At 47.1% G+C, this 16396-nt stretch overlaps 1 protein-coding gene and 1 long non-coding RNA gene across 3 annotated transcripts in view; both read left to right on the top strand.

Annotated features, from left to right (window-relative positions):
- The first annotated feature begins 33 nt into the window (after positions 1-33).
- On the top strand, positions 34-7476 carry LOC308195235. Of its 2 annotated transcripts, XR_013951361.1 has the most exons (3): positions 34-869; positions 3493-3582; positions 3935-7476. It is a non-coding gene; the product is annotated as an uncharacterized lncRNA (long non-coding RNA). The 2 variants fall into 2 exon arrangements; XR_013951362.1 differs by having other exon boundaries at positions 3493-7476.
- A 6199-nt stretch (positions 7477-13675) lies between these two features.
- Positions 13676-16396, top strand: part of CACNA1I (calcium voltage-gated channel subunit alpha1 I) — a 178600-nt gene continuing 175879 nt past the window's right edge. The window contains exon 1 of the mRNA XM_080590042.1: positions 13676-15734. Coding sequence (XP_080446168.1) covers positions 15705-15734 — 30 coding nt within the window. The 5' untranslated portion in view covers positions 13676-15704. The remainder of the gene's footprint in view (positions 15735-16396) is intronic.

Genomic DNA, 16396 nt, shown 5'->3' with positions numbered 1-16396 from the left:
GGGCGGGAAAGGTGCGGCGCCATGTTGGGGCGCCATGTTGTGTGGGGTTCCCTCACAGAACATGGCAGAGGCACGGAGTGCTCTTGCTGGTGGCCCTTCCCTCTGTCCTCCCTGTGCACTGTGTGGCCTGGCAGCTGCCCTGCGGGCGCTCCATGATAAACCTTAACAGAGCTGCTGCTCAGAGCCCGCAGCTCAGAGGAACCCCTGCCACCATGGTGGTAATCACAGGGGAAATAATTACAGGCTGAGAGGAAAGGGAACAGCCAGCAGGGCTGTCAGGGTTTGTCTCGCTGAGGCACCCCTCAAAAATAGATTTAACTCCGTGCCCAACTCCTCAGGCGCCGAGCTTCACTCTGCCAAAATTTTCATCTATAATTCAGTATTAACTTCAGTCTATTTATTTAAAGCTTTCTTCCCCAGTTTTTGCATCTCCAGGGACTGGATGCTAATATCTGCTAAATTTAGCTATCATCTGAATAAAGCTTATTCAATTATAGCCGGTGCTGGCAGTAGCAAGCTGGTCCTGGAGGAGAAAGAAAGAGGTTTATTCTCCCTCAAATATGTCTTGCAGGGAGAGAGAGATACAAGCAGTGCTCGTTGTTTCGCTCAGTAATGATCTCTAGTGGTGACTGATAACACTTAAACTGGGGTTCATTAAAAGGCATCCATTCTTTGCAGATTGTTCTCCAGCCCCTGCAGATGTCACCTCAATGTGCATCTTTTTTATTGTTAGTTCTCGTCTGAATCTCTGGGTGGTTCCTGGCATCTTGTGTCAGTACCTGGCATTGCTATGGTGCTAATACATCTTCCTGGACAAGACCTATTCGGTGCTTATTCCTGGGAAACATTAACCACCTACTTCCTATTCAGTATGTCAATTCTCACTCATGTTTTTCCTTTTAAAGTAATCCAAACCATTTTATGATTGATTTGGAAGGACAGTCACTGGGTGTGTAGCGCAGAGCACTTCCCAGTTTTCTTGTTTTCTACTAAGCCAGTGAAGACTGAGGTTGCTCAGTTCCTGGTTCTATACCAGGTTTGTCCCTCCAGTCACATGAAAGTTAGCAAATTTATGGGGAGACTCTTGTACTTTTTCAAAGCAGATACTGAGCAAGAAGTGATTTAATAGCTTATTGCTGAAATCAAAGACAGCATTCTATTCACTAAAATATTTGTCACTACTTGTATATTCCGAATCTCTTTATTTTGATCAGAGTGAGATAAATGATAGCTGCCGGTGATATTACTGTGGGGAAAGAATTTCCCCAAATACCTCATCAGTCAAACATTCTCTTTTATCCCCTAAAATACAATTTACAGGTTCTTTGTAAGCTGTTCATAGTCATATATCACAAAATATATTCACAATAGCTTATTCTACTGGTTAAACCCTACATTTACATCACTTAACTTTACCAGGCTCACCTAATACATTATAACATATGCTTAGTGTCAAAACTGTAACATCATAAATGTCTTATGAGGGCACCTGATGCAAAAACATCTTCATTACCACCACTGCAAAACACATTTACATTTAACAAATTAGTGTGGTACAAGCTGCACTGATTTATTATCTCATTGTTGGAAAATATATGCCCTTTTTATCTCAAAAGTAAACCACTGCAAATACTATTGTATTTCTATTTCTGTTGTGCCGATTAATAACACTCTCAATTATGTAGGTCTCTCAGAAAATCTGACTCCCTTCTTATTAAATACCTTCAGGAGCAAGAAACTTTAATACAGACAACTCCTCCTTTGACCAGCAAGGCTGAGTGCAGACCTGCTATGATTTTAGTCTGCAATTACCTGCAGAATAAAATTTAACAAGCTCACAGGGGTCATTTTGGTGAAAAGGGAAGGCTAGACACTTTCTTTAACTGCATTTACAGTCTCCTGCATCAGAGTCTGGTCAGGCTCTTAGAGCTAGTTAGTGCACCAAGAAGTTAAATGGATATGCTTGGTGTTGTGTGCGTTCCCCGGGTTTGGATCTGTTGCTGCCCAAAAACTACGCTAAGATCACCGTTCAACACAGGCCATGGATTTTTTAACACTTTGCGAAACCAAGTACCTATTATTAATACATTATGTTTCTTCCACTCCTCTTAACAGGATCTGGCAGCCTTTCTCAGGGGATGGTCATTAATGTTTCCCCTAACTGCATTCGGGCTTCAGCTGTGCTTGGTCTTGGCCGACACGGGGATAACAGCATCTGTCATGTCTCTGTCTGGGTGACTTTGGTACAGCTAATACCTGCTGTGCTCCTGCAGTCGCAGATGCAGGTTTTTCCCTTACTCTTTGACTTTAATAGAAAATTATGCTTACACCATTTTCCTGAAGTGCTAAACGAGATCAGTTTATTGTCCTATTTCAGGAATGTACTGGATTTTGCCTGTGTATTATATGTCCCTTTAAACCTGTATATATGGAGAATTTAGGCATTTGGATCACATAATCTCATCTGCTATATGTCGTAAACCATAAAATTTCCTCTGTTGACCTCAGATTGTTTGCTAACCTGTGTTTGATAAATCTGCTTTGTGTTGAGCACAGCATATAATATGCTGTATTTCTCTTTGTAGGCGCTTCCATGGCTTTATCGCTTTCACAGTGAAGATATGTTCCTTTTTTCATCATGATATATACATTTAACTATCACTTTCTTTTACCCAAATCACCGTTGAGAGCAGATGAGCAGCCCTTACAAATAGCTTTTTCCCAACTGGTGTGTTCTCTTAAAAATTTAATGTTAGGAGACTTTGTGTCTATGTCAGTAAAAAAGTAAATAAATTGGTATTTCATTGTACTCTTTAAGGCCTCTGTTCAAATTAAAATTTCATCCAAGAAAGCTTAATCACTTAGTACTCCCTCAAAAATCACTACAGTTAGCTCTTTGAAACGCTTTGGGGACAGAACGAATGTCAAATGGTATTCATTTAAACGTATAACATCCAAATAAATCGCTATCTTAGAGCCTGAATAATCTAACTTGTGATGGCAAAAACCACAGGCACAGCCTTTCAGATGGAGAATGTCTTTTTTTCTGAGAGTTAAGTTATCTTCGAAAGCTTTCTGCTGCTAATGTTTGTGTTTTATAGCTTTCTTTAAATCTCACGCCTCAGTGGGTACCCGTGAGCTAGCTGGCTTTTCAATTACAAATAACACAGCATACAGATCAGTTTAAGTTTAAATAACTTCCTTATGTGGCTATTATAAGTTCACTTTCTGCTTTATTTCTTACTGCATTGAAAAATGGAAATTTTCCTTGTTTGAATGTGTTGATAGTTTCTGGTTCATCGTGGAGTGACTATTCTTCTCCCTATTATTCCAGGCTTTGGAAGATTTTTGAGATTATCACACATCTGGCCTGTGCCACCTTATTATTATGTACTAAGTGGTGACAAAGACATTAATGGTATTCGTGGTTAATCATATTGCTGTCTGTGGCAGCTCATAATAGCTGTTTGTTTGCTCTTTTTTATGTTCCAGCGTCTGGATTCAGGGGGCTACGTGGGAGTCTCAGCTTGAAGGAACGTTCTGAAGAATGTTAGAAAACAGAAGCTGAGAGCAGCATTAGAAGTAAAATACAACAATTGCAAGCATTCATTTAGTTTAGGAGTGCTTTTTAAACAGTCTTATGATTTTGGGAAATGGGATCCTCATGTCTGAACACTCGGTATTGTCCATACTGACAAATACATCTGCATTTTTTTCTTTCAAAATGAATCAGGCCGATTTTCAAGCTGATTTATAACAGATTTTCACCTCTGTATGTTCCTTCACACGTGGATTATAGAACGTGCTTTGCTTTAGACAGCTGTCCGGTTTCACCACGTCTAGTGTTCTGTATTTTCTCTGGAACTGCAATACATTATGAGGTCTTATTCAAAGCTCTTGTCATTAATATTTATCTGTGTTTGCCAACCTCCAGCGGTTTGTGTTGTGGTCACTGTTCCTGCAAAGAACCGTGGATCACTGCCTGCCCTGTACCTCAAGTACATAGGAACCTTTGTCCTTTAACTCTGTGACATGCCTTTGAAAAGTGATTTGACTTTCTGGTCTACTGTGTTTGAACAAGTGCTGGACAATGCTTTGTTTCATGTCCTTGCGTGGGTAAGTTTTTAGCTACTGCAGATGGATAGAAAGTCTTTTATTCTGATTTTCTACTGTTTTGTTTTAATCCAGCGCAGATACCTACCTCTTCCATGCACTTTTCGTCCTTTTCCAGGTAACCAAGAAACTGGCACTGCATCGCACAGCTTCTGCAAATAGTGTTGTCTCAGGCTGAGACTAAATCAACTTCCCACTGTACTAGATGCTGCAGTTAGAAATGAACTCTGCCCCTGGAAAAGACAGTTGTTATTCTCCTGTACAGATGAGATAAGGAGGCACAAAGATTAAGCACCTCACAAAATATCTGAGGCTGTTGTGTTCAAACCAGATCTTCTGAATGACAACGTGGGAGCTCAACCCAAAACGTCTTGTCTCTGTGTGCTGCTTTTTGGCTCCAAATGGGAAGACAGCCAGCATCAGTACCTCTGCTGAAGCTGTAAGAGCCAACTTTGTGGACAGAGGTAATGTTTTTAAGAACATAAATGTTAAATTTGGGGAAAAAACAAACAAAGAAACTACAAACATACAAGTCTTTCGTTGGAGCTTAGAATACCAGGAGAAGGTACTTCGTTAGCAAATCTTGCAGGTAATAAAGACTTGGTGTCACAAGGTTTTTGTGGTGAGAAATAATGGCAGTTTGCATCCAGAATCACAAAAATGACTGAATTTCCAGTGCTCTCCTACTCTTTATCTTTGCCTGAAGGTAAAAATCTCCTCTGAGGGATGTCTGCTGCTGTTGCTTGCCTCCTAGAATGGCGCAGGCAAAGAGGTCTGCAGCTGGAGGTTAACAATTTCCCTTTCTCTTTCCCACCACTGTCCTTAAATGTCAGGAAAGGGAGGAAGCAGTAGAAGGATCTTGACCTTTTCCTTTTGTTTCACCTTTGGTTTGCAAGTTAACTCTTTATTCCTCCCTTACATTGGTTGATTGCTGTTCCTAGCTTGCTTTTGTGCATTAGTCAGAACTACAGATGTTCTGTGCCAGAATCTGTGAAATTCGCCCCCCAAAATATTCCCAGGTTCCCACAGCAAATGGATAGAAATGGAAACAGGGATTTTGAAACAAGGTATTGAGTGTAACATCAGATTCCTTAACTAGAGAGATTTGTAAAAAGGCTGTAGCTCTAAATTCTGGAAGTATAGTGGCCTTTGATAACACAAAGTCTAATTTCTTCCAGGAAGGATGTGTTTTATCCGTGATTACAAAGGAAATAATGATTTCTCATGTAAAGAGTATTAGAGCTGAGCATTCTTAAGTAACCCCATGCTGTGCAGATGTGAAATTGGGGGCTGTCAGTCATTGTTGAATGTGTCTGCTTTCAAAGCAGTGACAAAGAGGTGGAAGGCTGTGTGTTTTGTTCCCAGCCTCTCTGCTCCAGGGCCTTAAAATGTTTACAAGCCCCAGAGCTGGCTCTGGATGCAGCGAAGTTTAGCTAGTTATGCTTGTCACCTACCATTACGGGTTTGGAGACAGACAGGAGATGGGCTGGGGTTGTCACAGGCTTTTGCTGCCTTAGGCAGGCCTTGTTAGCGGATTTCTCTGCTGCTTGATGCAGAGCAGGGCCGCAGGAGTGTTGCTGGCTGCTGCAGCTCCTGTCTGCTCCATCCTCTGCTGGCACTAGTCTGATGGCGGTTCAGTGTCCGAAGGTGTGGCATGTCCCCACTGTTCCCCAGTCCCTTCAGGCTCAGGAAGGAGCCACTTAAGAGATAGCAGGAAGAGCAGGGGGGAGCAGAGGAAGGAAGGGATCAGGAAGGTATTGCAGAGAAGAAGACGGCCCTGGCCAGATCGGTGGGTCCCCTCCCCGGTTGTCACTGGTGTGGGGACTGCGAGCAAGGCAGCATCAAGGATTCGGCTGCAAGCAGCAGGGTGGCTGGCTGCTTGTTGCCACAGTGCACACTTTGTGGTTTCCTAGTATGTATTTTTTCTTTTTTTGTTTATTTTCCAGAAGTGCTCCAAACCACACAAAATTTCATGTCAGGCTTGCCCAGATCAAGGAGATGTCCAGTCCTGTGGCTGGCATGCTGCATTTTCCAGCATGGTGCCAGACCTCTCCTTTCACCCTGCTTTCACTATTCTTCCCCCTTCATTCTTCTTCTTTCCTTGCTTTGCTCTCTCTAGCAGCTGTATTTAGTCCTGCCTTATGTTATTCGCTGTCTCCCTGACTGCTCTCTCTTTCTAGCCCCCTCCGACCAGGAGCAGCGATTTCAGAGGCCGTGGAAAGGTGACAGTTCAACCTGACCTTTTACCATTTGTCTGTGAGTCCCCGCAGTTGAGTCTGCCTAAATTACAAGGCTGGGTCTCTCTTCTCCTCTCTTCCTTTCTCTCACTCCTTTCCTTCCCATTCCATCCAGCTCTTCTCCACTGAGTGTTACTGACCTCTGGGGAGGGGAAGGGCATCCCCAGGGAGCTCCCGACACCCCTACGCTCCTAAAACACTGAAAATCCCCCAGCATGTGCTTGGAGGCCCCCTACTTTTGGGCTGCAGGGGCAATCCCAGAGGCACTGGGTACCCGGCGCCCTTCCTCTCACCACACTGGACCCCCTGGGCCAGGCTGCCTTCTCCTCCAGGGCCTCATCTCCTGCTCTGCCTCCGTCTTCTGATGTCCGAGGGGCAAAGCAGCGGGGCGAGGAGGGCAAGGAGGCCAAGCTGCCATTTCCAGTGCAGCTCCGTGGCGCCGTGAGGTCTCTCCTCACTAGATGTCACTGTGGGGCTGGGTTTCGCCCGCCTCAGGCGAGGTGGGTGCAGCGATGGGTGCTGAGCTCCAGGAAGGCCCTGCCAGGAGCAGGGGGAAGGCACGGGAGAGGTTTCCAGGACAAATGCCGAGTTGCTGCAGGCTTTACCCAACCTTGGCGAGTTTTGGGCACGGAACCAGCAAGGTGCAGGAGGGTTTTTGGAGCGCAACTCCGTACCACCTCCTGGGAACACCCCAGCCTGTATCCGTGTGGATCGCCCACCGCGACTTTCATCTCAGGAGCGCTCATCTCCTGCCCGTTGTGATACCGGTTTGGCAGCAAGTGCCTTGCTCGTGCTCAGCCCTGGCTCACTGTTCACCGTCCCCATCTGCCACCAGCCATCCTGCGTGCGCCTCACGAGGCCTCCTCCCTGCCCTGGCTGCAGCACACCTCCCTGCAGCAAATGGCCGTGCCGCTGCCTCCCCGGCAGGGCTGCAGGGGGGGATCCTTGGGGAGGCACATCTATTGGTGTTGTGGCAGATGCTTTCCAACTTCTTTTACTTCCTCTATTTTTTTTTTCATTCTTTCATTTTTTCATTCTTTCCTTCCTTCTTTCTCTCTCTCTCGTTTGCCTTTTTCTGTCTGTTTCCCTCTCTTCTTGACACTCTCTTCTTCCAGCCCTTGCTTCTCCAACCAGGGTCAGTGATTTCTGGGAGGATGACAGTTCAACCTGACCTTTTATCTCTTGTTCTTGACTCCCAGCACTTGAGTTCCTCTAAATTACAAGGTCAGCTCTTTATTATCTTCCTCTCTACTTTTCCCTTACTCTTTTCTTTCTCCCTCTGGACTCAGCAAAAGGTTAGTGGGAGAGTGGAAATGCCAGCTCTGCCCTTCCATGCCTGGGATGGTTTAATCCCCCAGTCTCTGTTTCTCCACCATCTTCCTAAAGCTTTATGTTGGGAACTGGGCCTCATGATGACATCTCCATCCTCTGAGGGGTCTCTTCTGTACAGGACCCTTTCTAGGGGAAACCAACTGACTGATAAATGCATCATGAACCATGGCATCTGTGCCAAATTTTTTTTTTTTTTTTTAGGACAATTATGTGGTTTTAGTTTTAAGTTCATCATGCATCTGTGCTGATGGTGTACAGCCAGTTCACTGGGTGGGCTTTGGATGGCTGTAGGTAAATGTGTGTATTTCTGTGTGACCAGGGTGTATGTATTTACACAGGCATGTGCATCGGTGCTGTAAAGGATGTGGAAAAGATTGGATGTGGACCCCCAGGACATGCAGCCTTTGGGGCTGGCCAAAGAGGCTGGGAGCTCCAGAGACTTCTCTGGCACAATCATTCTGCTGTGTTCTTCCAGATGGTGAGTTTTTACTCCCAGCAGCCGTATGTTGAAAGATGAGGGAAAGAGGTAGATGGAGAGGGAGAGAGAAAGCTTTAGGAATGAGTGAATGAAGGCTGGATGCTGGGCATGGTCATGGAGGAGGAGCAGGAGGTTTTCTGAAACCTTTGGGACCTCATGGCGCAGATTTAATGGAGAGGTCACGGCTGGTTAGCCAGCGCAGATAGGAAGCTGCAGTGCTTGAAGGGGTTTGCTAACACCTTGGAAAGCTTTCCACAGGAATGAAGGCACAGATCCGGGCCACAGATGTACTGGGGAGCAACTCGTGTGTCATCTGCTCCACGCATGTGCAGCTAGCGGGTCAATGTCAGCAGTTCCCCTCGGCCGTGCCCTGCCAGTGCCAGCTGAGCAGGACCTGGGGCTGTGTGTGGGGCGGTGCTCTGTTTGGTGTGAGTTATGGACATCTACTTTTATCATCCCAGCACTGCCTTCCTCCTACTCCTGTCTCCACAGATGCCACAAGCTTGTTGGGGCTTAGCTCTTCAGATGAGCCCAAGTCTTCTGAGCTTCCCTGTTGTGGATCCTCTACCCCCCAGGCTCCTGCTAATGGTTTTGCATCATCCAGGGCCAGTTCAGCAAACACCTGTGTGTTACTCCAGCTAACACTAATTAGCACTTTCCCGTTGGTGTTTCGGGCTTTGCTTCCACATCCCAGGCAGGTGGGATGAGGCTGGGGTGGCTCCATGCCCTCCCCTTCTTCGCAGAGCTGCCTGCTGTCCCCCAGGGCTGGCAGACCCCTGCAGGGCAGGGGGAAGCTGGGCTGGGCTGGGCTGCTTTCAGCCTCTCCCCGATGTGATTGCCCCCTCCCAAGTAGGCATCATGTCACTTCTCAACTGAAAAGCGAAATGAAATTTCCAGGCGGTTTGCAGCTTTTATGATGCACTTGTTTGCCTTTCTCCCTTTCTCTCCTTTTTTATTTTTTAATTTATTTTTTTTTCTTTCTCTCTTCTATCTCTATTCACTCTTGCCAGCTGCCTGCTTTGAATTTAGTTTGTATCAAGGGCAGGAGAAATTAATTTTCTGCTTTCCTGTTTGGTGCAGAATGGATTCTCCCCCCTCCACTTCCCCTCCCTGCCTGTTGTTGGAGTAGAAAGAGATGTCTTGGAAATCTTTCCTTTTAAAAAAAAATCTCCTTATGCCCTCTTGTAACTCCTTGGCCTCTCTGCTGACAGTGTAGAACAGGTGCTAACACAGTACTCCTTTCCTGATCCAAGAGCTGGAGAAGAAACTCTGGGGCATATTGCAGATAACCAAGCGAGAGCATATCTCGCTACAAACCTAGCTACAAAGGGGAAAAAAAAATAGGACATTTGGAGAGGGACAGGTTTTTCATCAGCTCTGGGAAATTATCCCTGCTGCTGGGTCCCTGATTGCTGCCTGGATACGGAGCATTTCTGGGTTCAGTGCTGGGACAGCAGATATAGCCTGACCCCGCTGGGACCTGCGATGGAAGGTATGGCGCGGCGGCGTGGAGGCCAGGAGGTGGTATGGTCTGTTTGTGGCGGGCATCTGGAAGATCTGTTGTTTCACTCCGGAAATCAAGGTTTTATGCTGTGTACATAAAAGTTCCCGGTTAGGCACAAAGGACCTGAGAGCAACTTCCCAGCTCATCCAGCCCCGCGATGTATGGGCTCTGTGTGTGCCCGTGTACGCGCAGTACTTGCAGGTATAGCATATTTGTGAGACGTGGCGTTTGTGTTACCTTTCAGAGAGGAAGAATCGTTTATCTCAGCATTCTAATTATGTCCCATTAAAATGCAAATTTGGGTTTATGCATTGAAATTGTCAGTGCCATTGCCATGGCAACTGGAGCTTGAGGGTGGGGAATTGGAATAGGTGGGACCATGCATCTCTCTCCGAATCCCTCTCAAATGCCTCCAGGTGACAGAAATCACAGCGCCCTTCCCCAGGATTTGTGGCACTTTCCCACTGGTGAATGTGGGGCATCACTGAAGTTCTCCTTGAAGTTGTTATAAAAAAAAAAAGGGAAATCCTTCCCATTTTACCCCTTGTCATGCTTCTTTGGAGGTGGCTGGCTGGAAGGAAGAAGGGGAGGTATGACTCCCACATAGCTCCCCATGGAAGCCCTTAGATGCTCTGCCCCTTACTGGAAGATCTAATTGCTCTCTGTGCTTTCAGAGCCACTCACCTTCAGAACACCTGGCTGAGCTGTCTGTTGGCTATATCCTGCAACAGTGAGCTCCCCTGGTCAATCATCCTTGGCATGGAGTAAGTAGTCTTCCCCATACCGCCTTCTTGGCGGCTCCTTCCCATCCATTTTGCACGGTTAGATGACCTGACTCTGTGGCATCCTCCTCCCTTTACCGAGTGCAACTGGAACCCCTGGAGCTTGTCTCTCTCCTGTTCCAGAGTCATGTGAAGGGGTTTTAGGATGCTGGGTGGAAGCAGATGCTGAGAGAGACTGGGATACGACTGAGGAAATTTTGCAGGGGAAAAATGTGCATCTCTGTTTTGGCTGTTGACAGAAAATTGAACAATTTTGTTGATACATAAAGAATGATGAGTTAATTCCCAAACCACACTGACAGCTGGGCAGGGAAGACAGGACTGGAGTCTTTTTTTTCTGCCTTGCCAGTCCTCTTTAAGAGATTCAAAAAATCCTCTGATTTCTCATTGTGGTGTTGCCAGAGGGTTGTCTTTACCTCCGGGCCAGGAATATTATTTACTGATAATAAAATATAGATACAGCCTTATGAACCTGGTGGTCCAAGCTGCGGTTTTGGTTAAGTATCATTGACTCAGAGAACCATGAGGCTGTTTACCATCCATTTAACAGTGAAATAAAGAAGAGGGAAACATTCCAAACTGTTTTTATTTTTGTTCTGAGCTGGTTTTGCACTCACAGGCAAGGAGAGGTAGAGTCAGGCATTGCTCCTCTAGTGCAAGACATTAATTGGCAAACTGGATTGAGTTCAGTGGAGGGCCATGGAGACGACTGGGGACTGGAGCACACTTGTGAGGAGGTGCTGAGGACACTGGCTTTGTTTAGAGTGGAGGAGGGAAATTTAAGGGGGGGTGTGTATGCTCGTTTCCACTAGGTAATGGGGAGGTTGCAGGGAAAATGGAGCCAGACTCTCTCTGAGGTGTGCACCAAGGAATTGTCTATTGAAGCAACAAAGACAAGTTGCAGTGAGGGGAATTCCAAGTCTGTGTAAAGAAAAGGAAAATCGTGAGAATGATTCAGATGTGAGATTGTGGCCTGGAGAGATTTTGGAGTCTGCATCCTTGGAGATATTCAGAACTCAACCAGGCAGGGCCCTGAACAACCTGCTCTGGCTTTGAAGTTAGCCCTGGTTTGAGTGGGGATTTGGGCTGGAGGCCTCCAGAGATACCTTTCAACTCCCGGTGTTCTGCGTATTCCCACCGAGGGCAGGTTCGGTGACGCACGGTGAGGTGGGGAGCCCACACTGTTCTCTCCGCTGGGATGAATCACAGCACAAGTGATCTGTGGGCTTCATTTGATGGAAAACACAAGACCTTACCATGGATCCTCAGCTTCTGCTTTGAGGGAGTAATATGTGTGCAGTGAGCACAGAATTGATGGGGACAGGAGCCGAGCAGATACCTAGATCCCATGAAGACGAGGAATAGATCACTTGCAACTTCCACACTGGGCAAGCCAGTAATTTGAAGAGATTGAGTTCCCCAAGAGTGACACTCAACTGGGAGTGAAGGATGGGACTAAAAAAAGCCACCTGCCATCTTGGGCTTTCTCAAGGAACAGATTAAAAATACATGGCAGAGAATGTCCTTCCCCTCCAAGTAAGAAAGATGGTGAGGGGAGAAAAAGATCATATATGAGTTTCTGGGTTTGATGCGACAAGGAAAGGCATCCAAGTGGCCAGTACCTGAAAGCAGAGGAATGAAGAACTGGCTTCAGTGGGAGAGACATTCACCATGTTCAATATTATCATCATTAAGCCGATCAGCTTCACCAGCAAGGAAGGTGCCAAGAATGAGAAAGCAAATATTGTAAGGGAGAGAGAGGAACAGGCATTCAGAATAGCTGCGTGCTAGAGAACACTTGCCAATAAGTGCTTGCCGAGGAAGAGACAGAAGGTGAGATGGAGACCAGAAGAGAACGTGGAGAGGAGAAAATGACAGGGTGGAGGAGAGTGGGAGAAAAGAAATTTCTTATCATTTCCGTAAATCTCTCCATCCTTCTCTGTTCTCTCACATGTAATTCCCAGCTCCCACCCTCCCCTTCACCCCCCAGCCTAGTTCTCCTCTTTGGGACAAAAGTTGTGCCACATCTCCTTCTGTAAGACACGGTGAGATGTGAGATTCCCTCTGTTCCTGGGCTGAGCTTCTACTGACTGTGAAGATTTAACCCTGTGTTTGGGTTGCAGTGGGGGATCTTTAGAGGAGACATCAGGAAAAGCTACGGGTAGTGAAACATGAGCCTGGATTGCCTGGATGTGAGCTGGGGTCTGAGCTGTGAGCCATTGGTGAGGATTTGCTAACATCAGCAAGGGGAGGCTTGTCTCACTGATCTGGGAGAGAGGAGACAGACTGGTTGACCCCATGTGGTCCCTTGGCATCATCACGTGCTTCTGAGCTGCTGTGTGAAAGCAGCCAGCGAGCTTCATCCTCACCTGGCAGGTTGGCATTGCAACATCTCCTACCAGAGCTCACCTTTCCAGGATGAGATCCTCTAGTGGTAACCGTAGCAAAGATGCTGAGACCTCTAACAGATGGCAGAGCCAGTGGTGTGTTCCTCCATCGCTGCATTTACCCCATCCCTTCACCTGTGAGCCCTGCCCATGCACCAGCCCTGCCTCCTCATCCCTTCAGAGGACGACAACGCACGCACCCTCCTACAGCCCTTCCCACGCCCTCCCTTTCCCCAGATAAGGGGGTTCCCGCGGGCTGCTTCCCTCTCGCACCTTTGGCTGTTCTAACATATCCTCAGGGAAGGTGTAAGACTGGCTCTGGTGACGAGATTGCGATTTTTCTTTTTTTATATATATATTGACAGTGGAATTTCCCTTGCCATTTCCAGCAGATCTAAAAAAAAACAAACCCAACCCTTCACTGAATATTCAGCATCTTCCCAGAGCAAGGCGGTAGCCGGCGGGGGCCGCGGGTACCACTTGTGAGGGGATGACTCACGAGCCCCGGCTTGCTTCCTCCTCTGGCTGGAGGTCTGTGGGTTCAAGAGCCCAAAGCCCCCAGTTTGAAATCTCCTGCACAGATCTCCCCCAGCTCCCCCTGTCTCCTTGCAGTGCTTTTGGTTCAGGCTCTTTCCTGCCAGCACCTGAGCCAACACTGGCTCATTTTCACACAGCCTCCCATGTAGCTTGGTCATTGACTAAATTAAATTTCAATTACTTTTTATTTATTTATTTATTTATTTATTTTAACCATCGATAGCAGCAGTGCTCAGTTGGCAGCAGTTGCCTGGCCTCTTGCAGCAGGGACAGGAGCCTGTGGGTTGCTTGGTGGGGACGAGGCACAGGAGGGTGAAGAGCCCCGGGTGTCCCTGCAGGGGTTGGGACGGACAAGCAGAAGGGCACAGGAGCGGGCTCCTGGCTGAGTACCTTACCCAGAGATGTAGGGTGAGCTGCTCCGCTCCTTTCCAAGGAGGGAGCCCCAAACCACCCGCTGGTAGCCCCTCACTTTGGTGGTTGCACCCCCAGCTCTCAGTTCTGGGGAGCAGAGCCTTGGCACCAACAGCAGTCCTCGCAAGCGCATCACCTGTTTTTTTTTTTTTTTCCACAATGGCTTTCAGATGTTGCTTGCTTTTAGTTTTTATCCCAGCTCTGCTCCTCACTGCCCATCTCTGGGAAATGCCACCCGTGACCCAAGCCATCATACCTGTGTCAGCCGCGCTGGCTGGGAACACCTGGGGCCCCTTTTCTGCCGGTGACATCTCGCGGGCGCGGGCTGACAGGTAGTCAGGACTCATTGTCTTTCTAAGAAACCAGGAAAATAAGCTTGTGCTTGAATCCCAGGTGCAGAGGGGGCCTGCCTGTCACAGCCAATTCAACGCCACGCTGCCTGGCAATGCTATTTTCTTTTCTACGGGCTCCTCTTCACCTTGCTCTCTTTCCCTTTTACTCGCATTCCCTTTCGCTCCTCTCTTTCCCTCTCCCTCTCCTCCCCAAGCTGCCTCCCAGCAGAGATTGCCTATTAAGCCAGCTGTGCTAGGGCTGCGAGAAGCACACAGGCATTAGGAAGAAATGCCATTTTTCGGGCACTTGCCTCTATTGCTGCAGCAGGGTGGCACGAATCTCCTGGCGCCGAGGCACGTGAGCAGGATTGTGCTGGGAGAGCGTGCGACCTCACATGCAAAAAAGCGTGACTACCCTCACCTCTTGCACGAGCTACGACTTGAGTCCTGCAAGCCAAGGTGTGAACCTGCACTGCTCCACCTAAACGGATGAGTCCTTTAACATATGGACACATGAGTTTCTTATACGGTCCATGGGGCAAGCAGCTGCTCTGCGTCAGCACAGGTTACGTGTGGGCTGATGGGGATGGAGGAGATTCCTGGCTTCCACATGCAGTTCTGTCCCCAGTGTACATACTGTGTGAACAGCCCTGGGTTCACCCCACCTGTGGCCAAAATTTAGATGCAGACACACTTGCGGTGCCTGCTAGCATCGTGGCAGCAGCAGGAAGCCCTGGGAGCAGCGGCACAGGGGAAGCACTACAGGCATGGCTGTGTGTCACAGTGGTGAGGGAGGTTCAGAAACGCTGGGATTTGGACTGTTTTCAGCAGCTCTCTGTGTTAGGTAGAAGAAGTAAGGTTGGGTGCATCCTTTTTCTCCTTCAGAAGTTTCTTTTACTTTCATTTCGCCTTTGCAGGTGCCCAGGCTGTAAAGGGTTATTATGGGGGCGATGCGTGAAAGCCTGGGCAAACCTGGGCATCGCTCAAGCTACTGGAGGAGGGAATTGAGGAGGCAAGCAGGTTATCAGAGGAACCGACTCGAGTGGATTTTATAAATTCATTTTTATCAGAAGGGAATTAAATGTCTTGCCCAGATAGGCAGCAGTGCCCCGGCCACGGCTGTGTCTAGCAGCCATGCGGAGGCGGCTGCGGCTGGGCTGGCATCTCAGCACGGCGTGCAGGGCGCTCGGTGCTGCGAGAGCTGGGGAGGGGATGAGACTGGTGCTCGGCGTCCTGTGATGGTGGCAGGCTGGGTGTCCACAGCCTTTCCCAGGGAGGCAGGACCAGCCGGGATGTGTTCTCCTTCTTGCCCCCAAGGGTCAGTGCCTGCTCGGCTTCTGTCTCTCTTTATGTATATTCTGCTTACAGACCCTTTCCCCCTCATTGTGGCTTGTTTGTCTTTCAGAGATTTGCCCAGGAGTGGGTTAAACTTCCTCGTTAATAGCCAGGCAGATAAAAATCACTGGAAAAGGTAAATGAAATGCTGCTCTGACACATCTGATGCAGTGGAGGAGGCAGATCCTCCAGACTGGAAAGCCATTGTCTCCCAGGGGTTTTCAGATATCACATCCTTGGTGGAAGTGAATTGGACATGCCCAGATCCACAAGAGCATCTGGCGAGGTATTCTGGAGGGGAGGTACAGGGACAGCTTTCTCTTCTTCTCTCCTTTTCTTTTCTTTTCTTTTCTTTTCTTTTCTTTTCTTTTCTTTTCTTTTCTTTTCTTTTCTTTTCTTTTCTTTTCTTTTCTTTTCTTTTCTTTTCTTTTCTTTTATTTTCTTTTCTTTTCTTTTCTTTTCTTTTCTTTTCTTTTCTTTTCTTTTCTTTTCTTTTCTTTTCTTTTTTCTTTTCTTTTCTTTTCTTTTCTTTTCTTTTCTTTTCTTTTCTTTTCTTTTCTTTTCTTTTCTTTTCTTTTCTTTTCTTTTCTTTTCTTTTCTTTTCTTTTCTTTTCTTTTCTTTTCTTTTCTTTTCTTTTCTTTTCTTTTCTTTTCTTTTCTTTTCTTTTCTTTTCTTTTCTTTTCTTTTCTTTTCTTTTCTTTTCTTTTCTTTTCTTTTCTTTTCTTTTCTTTTCTTTTCTTTTTTTTCTTTTTTCTTTTCTTCTTTCTTTTCCATAAAAAATGATTAGGGAAGTTTTCAGATACCTCTGGCTGTTGTTGTGGAGTCTTTGTAGCAGGTAGAGGTAGGACCAGCAGAAGATGTCCTGGCTGCTCCTGGGCAGGACATCCCAGCATGAGAACGTGCTGAAGGAAGCAGTAGACCAGGGTTTGGAGCAGTTGCTGCTGCTG

The sequence above is a fragment of the Anser brachyrhynchus genome, assembly GCF_964034855.1.
Source record: "Anser brachyrhynchus genome assembly, chromosome: 1".
NCBI classification, from domain to species: domain Eukaryota; kingdom Metazoa; phylum Chordata; class Aves; order Anseriformes; family Anatidae; genus Anser; species Anser brachyrhynchus.
This window is presented reverse-complemented; position numbering and strand designations above follow the sequence as displayed.